Genomic DNA, 24059 nt, shown 5'->3' with positions numbered 1-24059 from the left:
CCTGTGGTCCCCTAGGACATTCACTGCCTGCTCCTTCCCTGTTAAGGATGTGAAGCCCACTAGGATTCAGGTTGCTGAATGTCCCGCTCAGATGAGGAGGTGATGAGACGTGTGGGATTACATCACATCTGGCATTCACTCCTCTACCCTATTCTCTCTCAAACCCCAAGTTTGATGGATTATAATGAAGGGGAGTGCCTCCTCCCAGGGCTTTTCTATTTAAGAGGTTAGGGAGTGAGATTCTGACCAAGGAAGTCACCTGATACCATAGTAGCAGAGAGAAGTGATCAAAAGTGGTTTTACAATGCCTGGAACTCATCCTCATCCCTCTTTTGGATTTACCTGGCCTTCCCCCAATATGATAATGGTGAGAATAAATAGTATCTGCAGGATAACTTAAGCTCAAAGGACAAAATAGGGGACAAATGAAAAGTATAGCCACCTGGAAAGAAAAGTAACAAACTAAATGCCATATATCATGCTCCTAAAACTAAAGGACAAGGGGTTCTGTGGCAATGGATAGCACATTGGACTTCTAAAACCAATGGGCTAGGAATTTAAAATAAGCATGATTAATATACTCAGAATAGAAATAGTGGAAGATAGGAGCAAAATGAAATATTAAAGAAGATCATTAAAAAGAACCAAGAGGAAAAATAGTAAGAAATCAATAGATATAAGTAAAGATGTGCATAGTTCTCAAGTTAAGGGGTATCGGCACATGAAGGAAGGGGTCAAAATCTGGACAACAGAAGAAAGAAAGAAAAAACAGTGAGCAAAAATATTCCAAGAAATAATGGAAACAAATTTCCCAGAATTAAAGAGTAAAGACTTCAGGCCCAAATTGGAAACACAAATAAGAAAAGAAACAAATCCAGGGGGATGTTGTGAACACTTTAGGGGATGTGAGGGTGATAAATTCCGTGATAAAGTTTGGTTAGGTTTGGTTTTTTAAGAAAACAAAACAAAACAAAAACTGATTATTTCAACCAGAATTAAAAATCTACACTGTAGATCTACACTGCAATGTGGGGAAGTAGTGTAGAGAGCAAAGGATATTAGTCTTAAGGGGGCAGAGTGGGAGATATTAAAAATTTAAGAACTTAATAGGAGAAAATAAGCATGAATGTATGTCTTAAATGAAGGATATCCACTGCATGCTATATTAAGAATGTATAACTTTTAAGCTGACTGAAGAAAATTCAATCTTTACAGTGAAAAGCAGGAAAAGATATTTTAAATAAAACAAAAAGAATGCATTGAAAAATTTTAAAAATAAGATGGTAGTCACAATTTAGGCAAATCAGTTAAAAATCATAAATTAAAAATGAAGATTTCAGATTGGATGAAAACAATAAATTCCAAAACTATATTGACTATTTAAAAATAAATTTACTACAAAGACATGTAGAAAGGGTAAAATTAAAAATACATATGGTAAAACAAAAATATGAACTAAAAGAAAACTCACAGCAATCTTAATATCTGACTAAAATAGAAATTAAAGCAGTAGTATCCTAAGACAAAAAAAAGCTAATATATACTGGTTAAAGGAAGTATGGAGAAAGAAGTTGTACCCATCATAAATAACAGGTAGCAAACAACGTAACTTCGAAATAGTCAACTCACTGAATGGCAGAGAGAAACAGACCAACAACTGTAGTTGGAGATTTTAATACATTCCACTTAACAACTATCAGATCAAGAGGAAAAAAAACAGGTATCTGCAAACTATGATTAATAAGAGAGACTTTAAATATTAATATATACAGAATTTCTATACCCATGTAGAGTTTTTCTTTTCAAGCACCCATGGAAGGTTTTTTTTTAAATAGAAAGATTATTAATAAAAGAAAGCCTGGATAAATTCCAAGATAGCAGTAGCATACAGGATTTGTCTTCTGATAATAATGCTATATATTAGAAATTCATAACAAAAGCACAGCTGAAAAAGAATCCTTTTTTATAAACTGAATAATATGTTATTAAATACCTTGAGTTAAACAAAGCAATCATAAAGAATATTAAAAAATAATTAGAATTAAATAATTCAAAATTTATGGGACATGCCTAAAGCAGGACATAAAAGGAACATATAGCTTTAGCTATCTTTACTAGGAAACAAAAAATGTTAAGCATAAAGGAGGCAAACATTCAAATAAAGAAACTATAAAGAAACAATAGAGCAAACAAACAAAACACTAGAAGCCAAGAAATGACACAAATAAGGGCATAAATCTGTGAAATTGTGAACAACAACTTCAAAATGATGAAAAAGATTAACAAAATAAAAAACTAGTTTCTTTAACCAACTCTAAAAAGATTTAACCAACTCTAAAAAAAAAAACTTCTGGCAATTCTAATCAAAAAATTTAAAAAAACATATCTACAAAGGATAAATTTAAAAAGATGAAATAGCTATAGACACAACAGATACAAAAATCAAAACATTATAATCAACTATACACTAAAGAATTTGAAAATTTGACGAAATTGGTAACCCCCCCAAAATTGCCAAATTGTACAAGAAGAAATTGAGAACTTAAAATCAAAATGTTTTAATAAGTTGAAATGTCAATGCTATTTAAAAAAACCTTCAAATCTATTTTTTCAAGAGACTTGTACCAAATTCCTGAGGGTAAGCTAATTTCTATCTTATATAAGTTGTTCCAAAAAACTGAAAAAAAGTGAAAGTTATCCAGCTTAATTTTACGAAGCTACAATAATCTCAACTGTAAAAACCAAGTATGAGAAATATAAGAAAATATAAGCCCACCTCATTCATGAACAAAGGTATAAAAATTGTAAATAAACAAATCCAACAGAGTATTGAAAATAGCACAGAATTATCAAGTAGGTTTTATCTCATTTATGCAAGGAGGTTTTATTAAGAGAAAATCTAGCAATATAATACACATAAACTTGAGGAGGAAAAAAAATCATGATTATCTCAAAATGCAGAAAAAAAGTGTTGGTGAAGTTCAAAATCATTTCATGATGAAGATTCCCAGCAAACTAAAAATAAAAGAGAATTTCCTTGACTTGGTAAAGTTTATAAATCCATACATCTTAGAGTTATATTGTAAAAAGATTTATAAATGAAATCATATGATGTCTTGTATTTGTTTCAAAATAAATTAGTGTTAGGGAAAGGGAGTAAAGAGGGTACAGATGAAACAAGACTACCTATAAATTGTAATGGCCAAAATGTAATGATAGATCCATTGTACTTAATTATATTATTCTCACTACTTTAGCAGACATTGCAAAGATTAAATATCAAAAACCTACGGCACACATTTTACTTAACGGAGAAACTTGAGATGTGCTCATCTTAAAAGATGTTCAACTCAAGAACATTCACTATCAGTTCTACTTTTAAAGATTCTTGGCAACATTAGTCAAGGAAAAGGAAAAAAAAGAAAAAAGAAGGAAGTAGAAAAGAAGATAGCCAAGAATTAAAAGGAGATTAACATGACCTTATTTGCAGATAAAACACCTAGTAAAACCAATGATATTAATAGTTATATTATTAGAACAAGTTTATCAAATAGAAGTTCCACTTTAAAAACAGTATTTCTTGAAGATGGCAGACTAGAAGAACATGGAATTCGCATCTCCGCACAACTAGGGCACCTACCATGCATCACTGGGGGACTATGGACACCAAAGGGGATGGGAGGAACTGCCACTGACCAGCTTGCAGGAGGTCGGGCCCAAGCTCCTGTGGTGGGAGCTCTGAGTCCAAACCACTGGACTAAGGGAGAACCTCAGACCCCAGGTTAATCGGAGTGAGGCCTCCCAGAGGTCCTAATCTCAGCACCAAGACCCGGCTCTATCCAACTGCCTGAAAACTCCAGCGTTGGACACCTCAGGCTAAACAACCAGTAAGACAGGAATACAGACCCACCCATCAAAAAAAAAAAGAAATGACAAAAGAATATGTTACAGATGAAGGAGCAAGGTAAAAACCTACAAGACCAAATAAATGAAGACGAAATAGGCAAACTACCTGAAAAAGAATTCAGAGTAAAGATAGTAAAGATGATCCAAAATCTTGGAAACAGAATGGAGAAAATACAAGAAACATTTAACAAGGATCTAAAAGAACTAAAGAGCAAACAAACAATGATGAACAAAAAAATAACTGAAATTAAAAATACTCTAGAAGGAATCAATAGCAGAATAACTGAGGCAGAAGAACAGATAAGTGAGCTGGAAGATAAAATGATGGAAATAACTGCCAGGGAGCAGAATAAAGAAAAAAGAATGAAAAGAATTGAGGACAGTCTCAGAGACTTCTGGGACAACATTAAATGCACCAACATTAGAATTATAGAGGTCCCAGAAGAAGAAGAGAAAAAGAAAGGGTCTGAGAAAATATTTGAAGAGACTATAGTTGAAAACTTCCCTAACATGGGAAAGGAAAGAGCCAATCAAGTCCAGGAAGTGCAGAGAGTCCCATGCAGGATAAACCCAAAGAGAAACACGCCGAGACACATATTAATCAAACTATCAAAAATTAAATACAAAGAAAAATATTAAAAGCAGCAAGAGAAAAGCAACAAATAACATAGGACAGAATCCCCATAATGTTAGCAGCTGATCTTTCACCAGAAACTCCGCAAGCCAGAAGAGAGTGGCAGGACATATTTAAAGTGATGAAAGGGAAAAACCTACAACCAAGATTATTCTCCCCAGCAAGGATCTCATTCAGATTCGACAGAGAAATTAAAACCTTTACAGACAAGCAGAAGTTAAGAGAATTCAGCACCACCAGACCAGCTTTACAACAAATGCTAAAGGAACTTCTCTAGGCAGGAAACACAAGACAAGGAAAAGACCTACAATAAAAAACCCAAAACAATTAAGAAAATGGTAATAGGAACATGCATATCAATAACTACCTTACATGGAAATTGATTAAATGCTCCATCCAAAAGACATAGACTAGCTCAATGGATACAAAAACAAGACCCATATATATGCTATCTACAGGAGACCCACTTCAGACCTAGGGACACATACAGACTGAAAGTGAGGGGATGGAAAAAGATATTCCATGCAAATGGAAATCGAAAGAAAGCTGGAGTAGCAATTCTCATAGCAGACAAAATAGACTTTAAAATAAAGACTATTACAAGAGACAAAGAAGGACACGACATAATGATGAAGGGATCAATCCAAGAGGATATAACAATCATAAATATTTATGGACCCAACATAGGAGCACCTCAATACGTAAGGCAAATGCTAACAGCCACAGAAGAGAAAATCGACAGTAACGCAATAATAGTAGGGGACTTTAACACCCCACTTTCACCAATGGACAGATCATCCAAAATGAAAATAAATAAGGAAACACAAGCTTTAAATGACACATTGGACAAGATGGACTTAATTAATATTTATAGGACATTCCATCCAAAAACAACAGAATACACTTTCTTCTCAAGTGCTCATGGAACATTCTCCAGGATAGATCATATCTTGGGTCACAAATCAAGCCTTGGTAAATTTAAGAAAATTGAAATCATATCAAATATCTTTTCCGACCACAATGCTATGAGACTAGATATCAATTACAGGAAAAAATCTGTAAAAAATAAAAACACATGGAGGCTAAACAATATGCTACTAAAAAACCAAGAGATCACTGAAGAAATCAAAGAGGAAATCAAAAAATACCTAGAAACAAATGACAATGAAAACACGACAGCCCAAAACCTACGGGATGCAGCAAAAGAAGTTTTAAGAGGGAAGTTTACAGCAATACATGCCTACCTCAAAAAACAAGAAACATTTCAAATAAACAACCTAAACTTACACCTAAAGCAATTAGAGAAAGAAGAACAAAAAAACCCCAAAGTTACCAGAAGGAAAGAAATCATAAAGATCAGATCAGAAATAAATGAAAAAGAAATGAAGGAAACAATAGCAAATATCAATAAAACTGAAAGGTGGTTCTTTGAGAAGATAAACAAAATTGATAAACCATTAGGCAGACTCATCAAGAAAAAAAAGGGAGAAGACTCAAATCAATAGAATTAGAAACGAAAAAGAAGTCACAACTGACCCTGCCAAAATACAAAGGATCATGAGAGATTACTACAGGCAACTATATGCCAATAAATGGACACCCTGGAAGAAAAGGACAAATTCTTACAAAAGCACAACATTCTGAGACTGAACCAGGAAGAAATAGAAAATATAAACAGACCAATCACAAGCACTGAAAATGAAACTGTGATTAAAAATCTTCCAACAAACAAAAGCCCAGGACCAGAGGGCTTCACAGGCAAATTCTATCAAACATTTAGAGAAGAAATAACACCTATCCTTCACAAACTCTTCCAAAATATAGCAGAGGGAGGAACACTCCCAAACTAATTCTATGAGGCCACCATCACCCTGATACCAAAACCAGACAAACATGTCACAAAGAAAGAAAACTACAGGGCAATATCTCTGATGAACATAGATGAAAAAATCCTCAACAAAATACTAGCAAACAGAATCCAACAGCACATTAAAAGGATCATACACCATGATCAAGTGGGGTTTATCCCAGGAATGCAAGGATTCTTCAATATACGCAAATCAATCAATGGGATACACCATATTAACAAACTGAAGGATAAAAACCATATGATCATCTCAATAGATACAGAAAAACCTTTCGACAAAATTCAACACCCATTTATGATAAAAATTCTCCAGAAAGAAGGCACAGAGGGAATTTACCTCAACATAATAAAGGCTATATATGACAAACTCACAGCCAACATCATTCTCAATGGTGAAAAACTGAAACCATTTCCACTAAGATCAGGAACAAGACAAGGTTGCCCACTCTCATCACTTATTATTCAACATAGTTTTGGAAGTTTTAGCCATAGCAATCAGAGAAAAAAAAGAAATAAAAGGAATCCAAATCGGAAAAGAAGAAGTAAAACTGTCACTGTTTGCAGATGACATGATACTATACATAGAGAATCTTAAAGATGCCACCAGAAAACTACTAGAGCTAATCAATGAATTTGGTAAAGTAGCAGGGTACAAAATTAATGCACAGAAATCTCTTGCATTCCTATATACTAATGATGAAAAATCTGAAAGAAAATTTATGGAAACACTCCCATTAACCACTGCAACAAAAAGAATAAACTAGCTAGGAATAAACCTACCTAAGGAGACAAAAGACCTGTATGAAATTAAAGATGATACAAACAGATGGAGAGATATACCATGTTCTTGGATTGGAAGAATCAACATTGTGAAAATGACTATACTCCCCAAAGCAATCTACAGATTCAGTGCAATCCCTATCAAACTACCAATGGCATTTTTCACAGAACTAGAACAAAAAATTTCACAATTTGTATGGAAACACAAAAGATCCCGAAGAGCCAAAGCAATCTTGAGAAAGAAAAACAGAGCTGGAGGAATCAGGCTCCCTGACTTTATTTTATACTACAAAGCTACAGTAATCAAGACAGTATGGTACTGGCACAGAAACAGAAATATAGATCAATGGAACAGCATAGAAAGCCCAGAGATAAACCTATGCACATATGGTCACCTTATCTTTCATAGGGGAGGCAAGAATATACAATGGAGAAAAGACAGCCTCTTCAATAAGTGGTGCTGGGAAAACTGGACAGCTACATGTAAAAGAATGAAATTAGAACACTCCTTAACACCATACACAAAAATAAACTCAACATGGATTAGAGACCTAAATGTAAGGCCAGACACTATAAAACTCTTAGAGGAAAACATAGGCAGAACACTCTATGACATAAATCACAGCAAGATCCTTTTTGACCCACCTCCTAGAGAAAGGGAAATAAAAACAAAAATAAACAAATGGGATCTAATTAAACTTAAAAGCTTTTGCACAGCAAAGAAAACCATAAACAGGATGAAAAGATAACCCTAAGAATGGGAGAAAATATTTGCAAACAAAGCAACTGACAAAAGATTAATCTCCAAAATATACAAGCAGCTCATGCAGCTCAGTATCAAAAAAAACAAACAACCCAATCCAAAAAATGGGAAGAAGACTTAAATGGACATTTCTCCAAAGAAGATATACAGATTGCCAACAAACACATGAAAGGATGCTCAACATCACTAATCATTAGAGACATGCAAATCAAAACTACAATGAGGTATCACCTCACACCAGTCAGAATGGCCATCATCAAAAAATCTACAAACAACAAATACTGGAGAGGGTGTGGAGAAAAGGGAACCCTCTTGCACTGTTGGTGGGAATGTAAATTGATACAGCCACTATGGAGAACAGTATGGAGGTTCCTTAAAAAACTAAAAATAGAACTACCATATGACCCAGCAATCCCACTACTGGGCATATACCCTGAGAAAACCATAATTCAAAAAGAGTCATGTCGCACAATGTTCATTGCAGCTCTATTTACAATAGCCAGGACATGGAAGCAGCCTAAGTGTCCATCGACAGATGAATGGATAAAGAAGATGTGGCACATATATACAATGGAATATTACTCAGCCATAAAAAGAAACGAAATTGAGTTATTTGTAGTGAGGTGGATGGACCTAGAGTTTGTCATACAGAGTGAAGTAAGTCAGAAAGAGAAAAACAAATACTGTATGCTAACACATATATATGGAATCTAAAAAAAAAATGGTTCTGATGAACCTAGGGGGAGGACAGGAATAAAGATGCAGAGGTAGAGAATGGACTTGAGGACATGGGGAGGGGGAAGGGTAAGCTGTGACGAAGTGAGAGAGTAGCAGTGCCACATACACACTACCAAATGTAAAATAGATAGCTAGTGGGAAGCAGCCACATAGCACAGGGAGATCAGCTCGGTGCTATGTGACCACCTAGAGGGGTGGGATAGGGAGGGTGGGAGGGAGACGCAAGAGGGAGGGGATATGGGGATATATGTATATGTACAGCTGATTCACTTTGTCATACAGCAGAAACTAACACACCATTGTAAAGCAATTATACTCCAATAAAGATGTTAAAAAATAAATAAATAATAAATAAATAAATAACAGTATCAAAAAATAACCTAGGGAATCTTGAAGTAAACTTAAGCAAGACCATATAAGATCTCTGTGGAGGAATAAAAATTAAACTCTAATAAAGGACAAATAAAATGACCTGAATAAATGGAGAGACTTAATATTATGAATAATCAACTCTTCAAAAATTAAGCTAAAAATTCAATGTTAGTATACTGAAATTCCAGTAGGATTTTTTTTTGGAATTTTTGAATTTTATTTTATTTATTTTTTTATACAGCAGGTTCTTATTAGTTATCTATTTTATACATATTAGTGTATATGTATCAATCCCAATCTCCCAATTCATTCCACCACCACCACCACCCCCGCCACTTTCCCCCCTTGGTGTCCATACGTTTGTTCTCTCCATCTGTGTCTCATTTCTGCCCTGCAAACCAGTTCATCTGCACCATTTTTCTAGGTTCCACATATATGCTTTAATATACAATATTTGTTTTTCTCTTTCTGACTTACTTCACTCTGTATGACAGTCTCTAGATCCATGCACATCTCTACAAATGACCCAATTTCATTCCTTTTTATGGCTGAGTAATATTCCATTGTATATATGTACCACATCTTCTTTATCCATTCGTCTGTCAATGGCCATTTAGGTTGCTTCCATGACCTGGCTATTGTAAATAGTGCTACAATGAACATTGGGGTGCATGTGTCTTTTTGAATTATGGTTTTCTCTGGGTATATGCCCAATAGTGGGATTGCTGGATCGTATGGTAATTCTATGTTTAGTTTTTTAAGGAACCTCCATACTGTTCTCCATAGTGGCTGTATCAATTTACATTGCCACCAACAGTTCAAGAAGGTTCCCTTTTCTCCACACCCTCTCCAGTATTTGTTGTTTGTAGATTTTCGGATGATGCCCATTCTAACTGGTGTGAGGTGATACCTCATTGTGGTTTTGATTTGCATTTCTCTAATAATTAGTGATGTTGAGCAGCTTTTCATGTGTCTCTTGGCCATCTGTATGCCTTCTTTGGAGAAATGCCTATTTAGGTCTTCTGCCCATTTTTTGATTGGGTTTTTTTTTTTTTAATATTGAGCTGCATGAGCTGTTTATATATTTTGGAGATTAATCCTTTGTCCATTGATTCGTTTGCAAATATCTTCTCCCATTCTGAGGGTTGTCTTTTCATCTTGTTTGTAGTTTCCTTTGCTTTGCAAAAGTTTTTAAGTTTCATTAGGTCCCATTTGTTTATTTTTGTTTTTATTTCCATTACTCTAGCAGGTGGATCCAGTAGGATTTTAAAAGTATAATTGATATTCTAAAATGTTTATGAGGAAATAAATGCCCACCACATAGTTAACAATCTTGAAAAGAAAAAGTAGACAAGAGGCACCTCCCGTGTCAGGCATGAAGACATACTTATACTGCCAAAATAGTAAAAAAGTGTGGGCCAACTGGAACCAAATAGAGACATCAGAGGTGGCTCCATATACATATGGAAACTTATACAACAAAAGTGATGTCAGATTCATAGGAAATGATGAGTTTATAGCCCGTGAGAATGGAATATTTAGAAAAAAAGAAAAAAACTGGATCAGAGGTGATCTCTAGTTGAATTAAATATTTATATGTCCAGGGAAAATTATAAAGGTAATAGAAAAAAATGGAGAAGCACACCTTTGTGACTTAGAGATAGGAAAGGATTTCTGAAACTAAATCCCCAAAGAGGAACCATATGGAAAAATTAATTTGATTAATGAATTGAAGATTTCTAATCAAAAAATAGCACTGTGATAAAGTTAACAGAGAGAGGACAAATTGAGCTATTTGCAAGAGCAAGATAACACTTTTCACCTGTCACAGCTGGAAAAGGTCAAATGTTGGCCTATGTGGGGGTATGGAAACTGATACAGGCATTTTGGAGGGCAAGCTGGCATTATTTAATTCTATCAAATGAACCTATATCTTATGCCCCAGCCATCCCAGTTCTGGGTATATACTCTTCAGAAAATCATATGCAGGTTCATAAAGAGTCAGATACAAGGATTTGTGCATCTGAAGTATTGTTTGCTTTAGCCAAGAGCTGGAGCAATCCAGATGTCTATCACTGGAGCAGTGGGGAGGTAAACTATAAGGGAAAACACGTCACTAATACTGCAAATCAGTGAAAAAGTAACAGAAGATATACACATAGCAATGTGGAAGGTTTCTTCCTAAAAATACATAGTGCTGCATTTTAAAAAATAGTCAGAGGGACTTTCTTGGCGGTCCAGTTGTTAAGACTCTGCGCTTCCACTGCAGGCGGTGGGGCATGGGTTTGAACCCTGGTTGGGGGACTAAGATCCCACATGCCGCATGGCCAAATATATATATATAGTAAAAGAAAAAGAAAAAATATCTAATATAATACAGTTTATATGCTAAAGATACTTGCATGCATGACAAAATAAAAATACTTATTTTACAAGAATATGCACAAAAAGGCACACATTGGGGGCTTCCCTGGTGGCGCAGTGGTTGAGAGTCTGCCTGCCAATGCGGGGGACACGGGTTCGAGCCCTGGTCTGGGAAGATCCCACATGCCGCGGAGCAACTAAGCCTGTGAGCCACAGCTACTGAGCCTGCGCGTCTGGAGCCCGTGCTTCGCAACGGGAGAGGCCACGACAGTGAGAAGCCTGCGCACCGCGATGAAGAGTGGCCCCCGCTTGCCGCAACTAGAGAAAGCCCTTGCACAGAAACGAAGACCCAACACAGCCAAAAATAAATTAAAAAAAAAAAAAGGCACACATTAAATCATTATAATGATGGCCTTTGAGAGGAAGGATAATTAAGTGGGAAACGGCAATAAAATGTATTAAATAAAACAGATAAAACAAGAGAGGAGGCTTGCACACACAGATGTTGCAAGTTCTACAAGGACAGGGATTTGGGTCTCTGCTCAACAAACATTTGTCGAATACATGAATGTGACATGAATAGAGGATTATGATTCTTGTATCTCTCTATATCTGAGTTCTAATTATTTGGTTGAATCATATGAAATTGTAATTTTTTGTAGGTCAAAAATGGCCAATTGTCAGCAATTGCATACAATTCAACTTAATAGAAAAGGGCAATTGGGGAATAATTAAAGGTTCTTAGGGAAATATAAACAGCCACTGTGAAGACTTGTAGGAGATGACATGAAAGACAAATCAAATTAGATTCCACTTTTTCATGATTAAAAACCACTTAATACTGATATAATTGAGATGAGATGATTGTCTTTAAAATAAACCACTCTTAAAACCTAAGTCATTAACACCATTTCCTTAAAATATCAGTTACCTATTTTACTAAGTAATGTAACATCTGCATCTTTTGTCATGCTTATCTGTTTTTTAATTGACAATTTTTAAACATACCATTTAAAAATTTTTCACTGTTGGAAGATTTTCCAAAACTTAAAGTGCAGTTTATGTAAGAAAAATTCTGAAAAGTATCAAGCACAGTCACTTTTAAATCTCTCAAAACTATAAAAGGCACTTGTGCCTTCTTTTTTTTAATACCATTTTTTATGATTGAAATACAAAAACCTGTACATATTTAATGCATACAATTTGATGAGTTTAGAGATAAGTATACACCCATGAAACCATCACTACAATCAAGTCATAAACGTATCTATCCCCTTCAAAATTTCCACCCACCCTATTTATTTATTTCTGTAGTGATAAGAACATAAAATCTATCCTCTTAGCAAATCTCAGTATTATTAACTATAGGCGCTATACTGTAAGTCGATCTCCAGGACTTATTCATCTAGCATAACTGAAACTTTATACCCTTAGACTAACACCTCCCTATTTCCCTCTTTCCCCAGCCCCTGGTAACCACCATTCTATTCTCTGCTTCTGTGAGTCTGACTAGTTTAGATTCCTTCTATAAGAGGGATCGGATAGTATTTGTTCTTTGAAGGCATCTTTGATCTTACAGAAATAATTGTTCAGAAAACAAATAAGAGGAAGTGGGAAGAAACTGAAAGAATGCATGTGTGCATTTCCCCTTAACTACACTCTGAAAAATTATTTCTGTAAAATCAGAAACTCCTTAAAATTTATCAAGTATATTCTCACTAGACCTTATTTTCGAATGAGCTAACCTGAATTACCTCTTATAACTAAACTTTCTGGAGGTTATTATTAAGTTCTACCTTGAAAACTTTCTCATCATGCTTTATGTCATGGCTACTATGTCAGGCACCCTTGAGAGCATTGTTTTTTACTCAGCAAATATTCCATATTGAATGGTGAAATGAAATAGGCATTATGCTTCCTAAAAATGAAGCAAAAAGCGTAAGGGCAAAATTATATTTTCCTTTGTTGCACTGACTACATTTTTCTTGAATGAGCGGAAAGTCAAGAAAAACAGACCACAGCTGAGAACTAGTTCTACAGTGGGTCAAAGAACTGAACTAAAATGATGAGTTGAGAAAAAAAAAAGATGTAGCCTTTGTGATCCCTAGTGAATTAAGCTGTTTCCAGTTCATTTTTGAACCTGCACCTATTAAATGAAAATCTCTGCTTGCAGCAATAAAACGATACAATCTTTGCTCCTTGGGATTTGATAATCATAAAGGTCGGAGAAAGGCAGCCCAACTCACTTTGCTTATCTCCAGTATACTTTGTGGGAAATAACTGCTTCAATGGAAATTTTACCTTGACAGTGAAGCGTTTTTTCTTTGGTGGATTCCAAACCGTGCCAGTCGAATGAATGAATGCACGCAGAGGAGTTAAGGATGTCACCAGCACATACGCTTTAAGAATTACAGATAAATCTTTGGTTCTCAAGAGTGTTTCTTGTGGAGCTAGGACTGTGGTTTGATTCCTAAAAAAGTAAAAATATAATTAAAGCTCCATAATTTGGGGTGAGTATGTAATTTATAAATTGCCTCAGAGCTTTGTACACCCCATCTCTCTTTCACTGGACCCCAGCCTTCAGTGTATGGGTTTCCTTAAACAATGTCTAAAATTGTACCTAAAATGAGGCTTAAAGATCTAAAAAATTTAAATTAGTCACATCTGGTACCATCCCAACAAAACTGATACATATAAAAGTTTAGGATACCCCTGAAATTTTCCGGTTCTGCCCTCTCCTACCTTCGCTCTATCTTTTCCTCCACAAGAAAAGATACTGTTTCTCAATAGTAGACAGGCAGGTCATCAAAAATATGCCAAAATACTTTCCCCACTAATTTGATTCTACCTAATAACCTGCACCACAGATAATTAAGGGTTAATTTAAGGGATGAAATATTAGGAAACACATCAGTCTAAAAAAGGAAAAATAACACTCATTAAATATTTTGTGATAAAACAAACATACTTTCATCATAAATGATACCAAAATGTATAACTATTTTCTTTTCTGCATCATATTTCTATATTTCAAATATCTAAGTTCAATCAATGAAAAGAGTGTGCTATTTCATCTTTTGAAGTCTAGGTAAGCAGAAATGCATATGATTCTTCAATAAAAACTATTAACTGTGGAATACTGCCTAATAATTATAAAATTACATGAGGCAAACTATTTTGTGTCTTGGATAAGATAATTAAAATCTCTTAATTTTTCACTATAATTTATCTACATGACAAAATCCTTTCCCTGGAGGTAACTTGAATAACTTGGTACCCTACAGTTGCTTTCTCAGAGCCATAAAAAAATCATAATAGAAAAAAATCATTCAGCCATACTCGTAGACTAAGGCATGTTATTTGAGTATAAAATGGAAGTTAAAATTTTAGTTTCGCATGGCCAAGGTTTTAAATTCAATTTCCATTAATGGGGCTTCCCTGGTGGCGCAGTGGTTGAGAGTCTGCCTGCCAATGCAGGGGACACGGGTTCGAGCCCTGGTCTGGGAAGAGCCCACATGCCGTGGAGCGACTGGGCCCATGAGCCACAATTGCTGAGCCTGCGCTCCGCAACAAGAGAGGCCGCGATGGTGAGAGGCCCGCGCACCGCGATGAAGAGTGGCCCCCACTTGCCGCAACTAGAGAAAGCCCTCGCACAGAAACGAAGACCCAACACAGCCAAAAATAAATAAATAAATAAAAATTAAAATATATAACTTATTTAAAAAAAAAATTTCCATTAATATAACTTCCTGGATAAGAGTCCTATTTACCCAAATGTTTATTCTATGGCAAGAGAGATTTGAATTAGTGTAGCAGAAAATCGATGGTGGCATTATTTATTAAGAAGAGATAGCCGAAAATTTATATAACAGAACCTAATAATTCAAACGTAAAACCCCTAGATGTGTTTGGTGCTTTTCTCTTATTAACTATCTCTTAAAATGCATGCTTGACATAACAATTCAAGATGATTAGCTTACAGCTGTTCACGTCTCCAGTCCCCTGGTTTCCACATATGTGACTTCACTGTTTTTAAAAGGTGACTTGAAGTACTCAGCTTCAATTGTATGCTCTGATCCAGACACACTGAGGGGCTCACCGGAAGTTGCAATTCTGAAAAGATTCAACAGAGCAAAAAACAGTCATTATATTGTTTCCTTTTGGAATGGCTTCCAAAATAGAGTCTGCTGTGTTAAACTACTGGGTCCAAGGGAAATACGCCACAAATTTTCTCCCCATTCTGAATCAAGGTTCAATCCCTCAAGCATGAAGGCATGTTTAGAGGGGCATTTGCTTTGTAGTATGTTATCTTACCACAGACTAGAAAAACAATTAAAATAACTAATTTCAAATTTTCTTCTCAGAAGGGGAAGTAGATATGATGTCTCCTTCTGTCCCACACCAAGAGGGTCTTTCTTCCATACAGCTAGGAGGTGCTCTCTCGATTAGGGGATGGTGGCTGCAGGAGCTGACTTCTGTTTGCGATGAGAATTTTATATAGATAACTTGAGTTGATTTCTTGACAATACAGTCCTTCACGTGCTAGAGTTTGTCATGCTTCATGACCTTGGTAACCTCAACCAGAATGCTCCATTATTTTGTAAAATATTATTTAGTGGGTTTTTGAAGTGTGTAAAAGTAAAGGCCAGCAATAATGACTTATTTCCAAACACTCATATTGATACTTTTAAAAAATAGTTGTATGTACAAGGTTAGAAAATCAAAGTGTACAGAAAGCTATCAAATGAAAAGAAAACACATCCGGCAATACACGCCCTTCTAGGACTTCTCCCAATGCTTACACATTCACTTTTGAAGTCTAGATAAGCAACAGTGGATAAGATACATATGATTCTTCAATATATAAATTGATATAAATATCAATATATCTATATAAACCTATATATGCAGATATTTCTGGGGTTTTTTAATTATCCAAAAAAGACATAATGATCCATGTCTGGCTTATTTACCTACTAATCCATCCTGGAGTCCTTTCCATATTAGCATATACAGAATTACCTTATACTTCTTAATAGCTTGGAGTGTTCCATTAAATGAATATACATTTCATTTAATCATACCCTTATTGTTGTGTATTTAGATTATTTGTGTAATGTTTTTCTTCTGTTATTTCAAAAATACTACAATGAACGCTCTTATACATCTATTTTGGTGTACTTTTACAAGTTTATCTAGGGGTGAATTCTAATCTATATGTGTAATTGCCGGGTCAATGGGTAAATGCATTGTAAATTTGATCAACATTACTCAGTTGCCTTCTAAAAAGGTTGCCCCAATTTCACTCTTTCCAACAGCATATGAGAGTTGTTGTCTCCTTCCTGCCAGGTCACAGAGCTTTATTTTTAAATTGTACAATTTATCTAGCTTCCCAAATGGAACAAAGCCTTTAAATTATTTTCCCCCTTGTGCACGTTTCATCAATACTAACACAATTTAATTTAAAACACTTCACACTCTTAAGTAAGAGTCCGAACAAGTCAAGCTGTTCAATGATTCCTGTATCTCATTATTTAGCACAATGTGATCTTTCTCAAAAAATGATAGCCTATTTGTAAGGCTTCCTTATTAATGAAGTTCTAATACATCATAATAAAGGAAATATTCAAATTGCTTGTTTCTGGAGGTGACAAATGAAGAGTCATTAAGGTAATTTCTTTCCTGAGAATCACAACTTCAAAAGAGTTAAGCATTTATATAAACCTTTACATTTGCAGTAAGAAAGTATGCTCTCTATTTTTTCACTAAATAGACATTTTTTAGAATTTATTACTAGGGAAAATTTTTTCTCTCCAGAAGAGCTAATTTTAGCCTTCTTTTGTGTAATATGAGAAGAGTGTAATTTCCTCTGACTTCCGTTTTACCCTTGCTACCAGGAAGCACAGCACCAGTTTGAAGCCCAAGCAGAGGTGACTTTGAAAAACCTAGACATATTAAGTGTTTCACCAAGGTAGTAGCTCAAAGGTTTTGAGGAAGTAGTCAGCAAATATGTCAAAAGAATACATGATTTTGTCACCTTTTTCCGGTTTAGTTCAAGTGGAGGAGCCTATAACGTGTAGTTGAAGGAATCCAATATAGGAATTGCCAAGAATATGTCAAATATCCACATCAGCCCCTGAAACTGTGATTGAGTAATAAAATTGAATATTGATTATAGTAATTTTTACCTTTCGTGATATATATATCAGATTTTCCATTATATCATTCCAGGTTTGTAGGTCACTTTCAACAATTCTAAAACAAATATCAAACAAAAAAACCCCACAACTCTAATTAGATGTCCCCTGACATCTAAAATTATTCTCATTTCCCTTGATTACAGCCAAAAATTAAAAATAAGCTCCACTAGTATCTTTAAAAACTGTAACTGAGGGGAGGGATAGGGAGTGTGGGAGGGAGACATAAGAGGGAGAGGATATGGGCATATATGTATACGTATAGCTGATTCACTTTGTTATACAGCAGAAACTAACACACCATTGTAAAGCAATTATACTCCAATAAAGATGTTAAAAAAAAAAAACTGCAACTGCATTTTATGGAGCTTTAATAAATAATAGTGGAAACTTTAAGTACCCTAAGTTCTTATTTAACAGACTCAAAGATTTGTCGTTAGTCACCATTCCCTGTATCCTTCATTGGGCATATCTATCAAGGCGCTCTCAATAGACCAGTCCAATCCACTTATTTTAATATTCCATTCCCCTTCTCCCTTGGCCCCCAAACACACAGAGGAGCCTAGAAATCTCCTACCAACAATGCTAAAACTAGCTTCTGTTTTTCGAAGGAATTTGGGAGATGAGGTTCTATTTAGTCTTCTAAATGGCCTTGTAATTCATTAACATGTACTTATTAACTATTTTCAGAAAGTAATTAAATATGGTGGACCCAGCATGCATCTTTTGGTTTTCCTACCCCACACTATGAGGTCTCAATGGGTAGCAGATACAGATGTGAAGTGTCATATGTGCTTTTATTTATTGACTACTCTTGGCTTATTTTAAAGAGTCCTGAAGCCATAACTTGACTGCTCACTCAGAGTAAAAATGAACAATTTGTTAGGGATGCATGAAGATTGCTCTTTTTGTACCTTCTAATATCTGGTTGGCCAGGTCCTGAGTACCTGCTGACTGGTGCAGTTTTCTGTAAAGGAAGATTAAACCTGGGTTTTCATTTTGATTCTTACCAATGCTTAACGGGCTTGTGACATTGTCAAGGAGTCTTCTAGAATCCAGGATGTGATTCTCCAGGAATCTTCTGAACTTCCCACATCACGGAACATAATGTTGATACAAGTGTGCAGTAAATATCTGTTCTAGCAATGAACTAGCTTTGAGAGGTTAAGCTAACGTGCAGTTGGAGAACAAAATGAGCATTCCAATGTATTAAAAATATTTTATTTGGTTATTTATTCTTTCCCTTCTATGTGGCATATAATTATATACATCATAGGCAAAGACTAAACACTGGAAAACACTTGTAGTAGCAAAGATTAGCTGCCAAATTTATATTGTATTTGATTTAATGTTTTGCCCTGTGGCTAATAATTAATAGGAAAGTAATAGTGAAAGTATAATTATATTTCACAAATGTTTAAATATTGTCTTGCATTTCATATTAGGAAGCTAAACTTAGCCAGTATTTTCTTACTTCAAAACTTGCAGTGAAGATAAAAGCCCTTAATTAATAATTAACAACTGGTTTTGAGATTAGAAGTGTAGATAAGTATTTATGAATGCATTAATTGTTCTTCCTGCCTGAGGACATCTACAAGTCTTACTCCTAAGCCTGAAAAGATACCCCCAGAACTTCCATGCACGGCAAATATAAATAGAACAATTAATATACGCCCAAACTAAAGTCGTAGCCAGGAAATAACTCTATCAAAGTATGGATGACATGACAGAGTCAAAGGGGTAAGTGAAGAGACTAGAAGAGACTAACTAACCAAAATAGATAATCAACAAGGACCTACTGTATAGCACAGAGAACTCTACTCAATACTGTATAATAACCTATATGGGAAAAGAATCTTAAAAAGAATAGATATATGAATATGTATAACTAAATCACTTTGCTTTTCACCTGAAACTAACACAACATTGTGAATCAACTATACTTCAATATAAAATTAAAAATTAAAAAGAGAGAGAGAGAGAGAGAGAGAGAGAGACTATCAAAGAAGGAGCTGATAACAAATGCAAGGGTAGAGTTAAGGGAAAACAACACCAGGTAGTGAAGCTCCCCAGGGCTGACGAATGGAAGCTCTTACCACCCCTAGCCCAGGAGGGAGCCAATTACAGATCCAGGCAAAAGGCACAGCTGTGGGAGAGAGCACAGAGCAAGAGTCACGGCCACAGGTAGAGGCACACAGGCACTTCCAGGCCAGGGTCCCACAGGGAAGCAGTCAGGGAATTAATGGCCTAAAGTTCTCTCCCCCAAGCTCTGGTCTCCTGCAGGAAGTCAGGGAACAAGGGAGCCTTGCTGATGCTGTCTGTGGAGGGCAGCTTCCTGGGGAAGGATCTAGAGGGAATCTGGAGGGGCCAATGGAGAATATCCAGCCTATACAACCCCTAAACTTGGTCAATACAAATTTGGGCCCTGGTCTTCTTACCAGCTACATGTCCTGGAGAAATAATTATATGTGTGTATGTGTGTATATATGTGTGTGTGTGTACACATATAGAAAGAATGAGTAAGAGAGAAAAAATATTAGCTTTGATCTCAAATAAGAGCATTTATATATGGCAGCAGGGAATGGCTTAGGCTAAACCATATGAAATTGTCTTTTGTTAGGTCAGAATGATTAACTATTGATCACGTATCAGCAATTTCATAAGCTTTTCCTTACTGCACTATGGTGGCTATTGAAGGGAAGCTAGAGAGTGCATAAACATACAACTTGCAAAAGAAGATTCCAGAGCTAAAATGTCTGTGGGTAGGAATGACAAAGGAGTGTGATGGTTAATTTTATGTGTCAACTTGACTGGGCCAAAGGATGCCCAGATAGCTTGTTAAACATTATTTCTGGATGTGTCTGTGAGTGTGTTTCTGGAAGAGATTAGCATTTGAATTGGCAGACTAAGTAAAGCAGATATCTCTCCTCAATGTGGGTGAGCGGCACCCTTGCGGGTCGAGGGCCTGACTAGAACAAAAAGACAGAGGAAGGTTGAATTTGCTCTTTCTCTAATTGACTGAACTGAGACATTGATTTTCTCCTGCCCTCAGCATAGTGGTTCCCAGGCCTTTAGATCCAGACTGGAATCTACTCCATTGACTCTCTATGCCATCAGCTTTCCTTCATCTCTGGTGTGCAGATGGCAGATCGTGGGACTTCTCAGCCTCCAAAATCATGTGAGCCAATGCCTTACAATCAATCTCTTTCTCTCCCTCAACAGATGAATAGATATAGATAGACCCAGTAGTCCTTCCCCCCTTTATTCATTCCAAGACCCCCAGTGGATGCCCGAAACCTAGGATAGTACCAAATCTATATACTATGTTTTTTTCCTATTACATAAACCCCTATAATAAAATTTTTCAATTAGGCACAGTAAGAGATGAACAATAACTAATAATAAAACAGAACAATTATAACAAAAATACTATAATAAAAATTATGTGAATGTGCTTTCTCTCTCTCTCTCTCCATCCCTCTCACAGAATGTCTTATTTAATGTCTTTTCCAACTTAACTAAGCACTTACTGCAGCTGCAACTTTTGCTGTTTGAGGTGCTTCCACAAAATTAGCACCAATTTCTTTTTCCTTCTTCACAATTGCATGGATAGGAGATTCATTCTTACAGATCTTAACAACCTCAGCATACAGTTTTCTCTTTCCTTATTAAGTGGAGAAACTTTACTTAAAGGAAGCACTTTACAGCTTCTATTTGGCATATCCAAACTGCTGGCATCACTACTCTTGTGCTTTGGGGTCATTATTAAGTAAAATAAGAGTTACTTGAACACAAGCACTGGGATGCTGAGACAGTTGCTCTGATAACCAAGACGGCTGCTAAGTGAGCAACAGGTGGGATACACTGGACAAAGGGATGATTCATGGCCCAGGTGGGATGGAGCGAGATGGTGAGAGATTTCATCACGCTGCTCAGAAAGGCGTGCAATTTAAAATCCATGAATTGTTTATTTCTGGAATTTTCCATGTAATATTTTTAAACCATGAGTGACCACAGGTAACTGAAACCTCGGAAAGTAAAACCACAGGTAAGGGGGCCCCAACTACTGGTTGTTTCTCTGGAGAACCCTGACTAGTACAAAGGATGATCTTGAAATCACTCAGTGAGTGTTCAGCATATGCTTTGAAAACAATAGAAGCACAGTCCAAATTCTACCAATTCCTAGAAGAGGAAAGTCCTCACCACTAAAGGTTTCTTCTTTTGCAAGATGATGAAAAAGCAGAGCAGCCAGCCCAGTGGGTACTAAACAAATATATGCTGAATGAATAACTAAATGATTTCTATGGTCCTTTACAATTCTAAATTTCTGTAATCCTAGGCGAAAATTTGTGTTATATTTTAAATATATGCTATATATGACCTAATGGAGAATATAAGTGACAAGGGCCCGAAGGCCAGAGCTGAAATGTGGTCCCTCTGTGAACTCAGCTGTGTTCCAGTGATCACGAGTGCTCCGCAGGATCAACCAGCTATTATATTCGCATGAGGCCCAACAAATCTCATAGAAGAGACGATAGCTGGACCCTCTTTAAGTTCCCACACTCTGAGAAAGTATTTGGGGAATATCAACCACCCCTTCACCTCCTGAGCAGTGTACAACATAGGGAGGAAAGACACCCAAAGTAGAGTCAAGGTCACAAACTTGATCACTCATTGGCAGTTAGAAAGGAGGGATTATTTTCAGTGCATCAGAGGGTTTTCTCAGGTCACTGGACTGTAAACTCTATAAGGGCAGGGATTCTGGGTTTTTCCCTTCATTGCATATTTAGTGCCAAGCACAGGCTGGCACTGAACATAGGAGCTCAGTGAATATCTGCTTAATAAGTGAACCCCAATTTCTTTCGACCCAAATAACTAGAGATACGTGCATTGGTCATAGAAAACAGCAGCTGAAATGAGAAGACTGAGCAAGCCAATTGCTGAGTGGTTTTCCTAGAGTTGTACGACGTAACCTTTTTTTTTTTAACTACCTAGGAAATGAGTGTAACATGGGTAGAGATAGTTTCTCTCCACCTCAGTGTGGTGTTCCCTAGAGTGGCGTGATTTGCTACGATCATATCAGGACACTGCAGCACCATGGGGGCAGCTCCAGTGAGGGGCAGAGACGGACACCTCAAGATGAATTGTCTAAGGCCAAGAGGGCTCATATTAGCAGAGCCCCCGGAACCCACATTGAGCACAGGAAGCCATGGAAGAGAAGGTCACCAGCAGACAGCCAAGAGGATGGCTGCCCTTTGTAAGCAAGGGACATCCCATAAGGGAGGATTTGGGGGCCCAGGTTTTGTTTGTTTTACCACACAAGCTGAACCTGGGCCTGAGAAGACATGGGTGAAACCCATAAAGACCAATGTTCTAAATTGTCCAGCTCATTGTAATTTAGTTGCTAACCGATATTTTTCTTTCAAAAATGTTTTACGAATGATATTCCAAGTAACATTTATTTTAAAAATCCTAATTCCTGTCTATAAATGGATTCCTAGTCATAGGTATCACCATGAGCTAATTCCTTAACTTTTCTGAGTTCCGTGTCTTTATGTGAAAAATGAGAATAATAATAATAGTAATATTAAGAAGAAGAACCTACCTCATATGGATGCTGACAGGATTAAATATGCAATTTCCTTTAAAGTCCTTTGCACAGCATTGGGCATATGTTAAGTGCTCAAAAAATGCTAAATAGCTAGTTGTAGTAGTTTAGTATAATCTTATTCTATAACATAGAAAACGTGTTTGTCACTTTGGAAACTTCAAAGAGTAACTAAAATGTTATTCCTTTTGAATTCATCCAACACTAAGGGATTCTCAACCACTGCTAGCTATCAGAAAAAGGCTAATCTATTAAATTCTCTTTTATGTGATTCTTAAACATCTGACATTTGACATTAGTCAATTAAGAACAAAGCAGGAAGTATGTGTAGTAAGCACAAATGTGTAGCCCAAAATAAAACACAGCATCCTTATTGCAGGAGGCCTATAAAGACACACATAGTTTTTAGTGACTTTCCTCAAGTTTAGCATTGTGGTAGCCCAGTAAAGCAGTTAAAGGAGTTCTGTATTAAGGCTAGGTTTCTATAGATGGGGTAAGCGAGGACTGACCCAGTTACTGCAATATTTAAGTCTGTTCCTCTGTATTTTGTTCAAGGGGAGACTTTGCAAACAACCAGCACAATTAGCTCTTAGTCAACAGAGCTAGATCTTAGTCAACAGATTTATGACACATAAATAAAACTCCCTAGACTATTTATGACACATAGATAAAACTCCCTGGAATATTTCAGACCTACACTTGAACTTAAATGTTATAATGTGAGGATTTATATACTCCAAACACACCAATTCCTTAGCACAATTTTACTTTCATTTTATGAAAGTGGCATTGGCCAAAGAGTATCTTTGAGACAATGGATATACCAAACA

At 36.1% G+C, this 24059-nt stretch overlaps 1 protein-coding gene across 10 annotated transcripts in view; it reads right to left on the bottom strand.

Moving 5' to 3' along the window:
- CPED1 (cadherin like and PC-esterase domain containing 1) overlaps positions 1-24059 on the bottom strand; it is a 303529-nt gene that overhangs the window by 191485 nt on the left and 87985 nt on the right. For all 10 annotated transcript variants that reach the window (XM_082400010.1, XM_082400009.1, XM_082400002.1 and 7 more), the window contains 2 exons: positions 15405-15537; positions 13726-13894 (listed from right to left, as the gene is read on the bottom strand). In XM_082400010.1, the coding sequence (XP_082256136.1) occupies positions 13726-13894; positions 15405-15537 (302 nt within the window). The remainder of the gene's footprint in view (positions 1-13725; positions 13895-15404; positions 15538-24059) is intronic.

This window comes from Balaenoptera borealis (assembly GCF_965194805.1).
Source record: "Balaenoptera borealis genome assembly, chromosome: 7".
NCBI lineage: Eukaryota > Metazoa > Chordata > Mammalia > Artiodactyla > Balaenopteridae > Balaenoptera > Balaenoptera borealis.
This window is presented reverse-complemented; position numbering and strand designations above follow the sequence as displayed.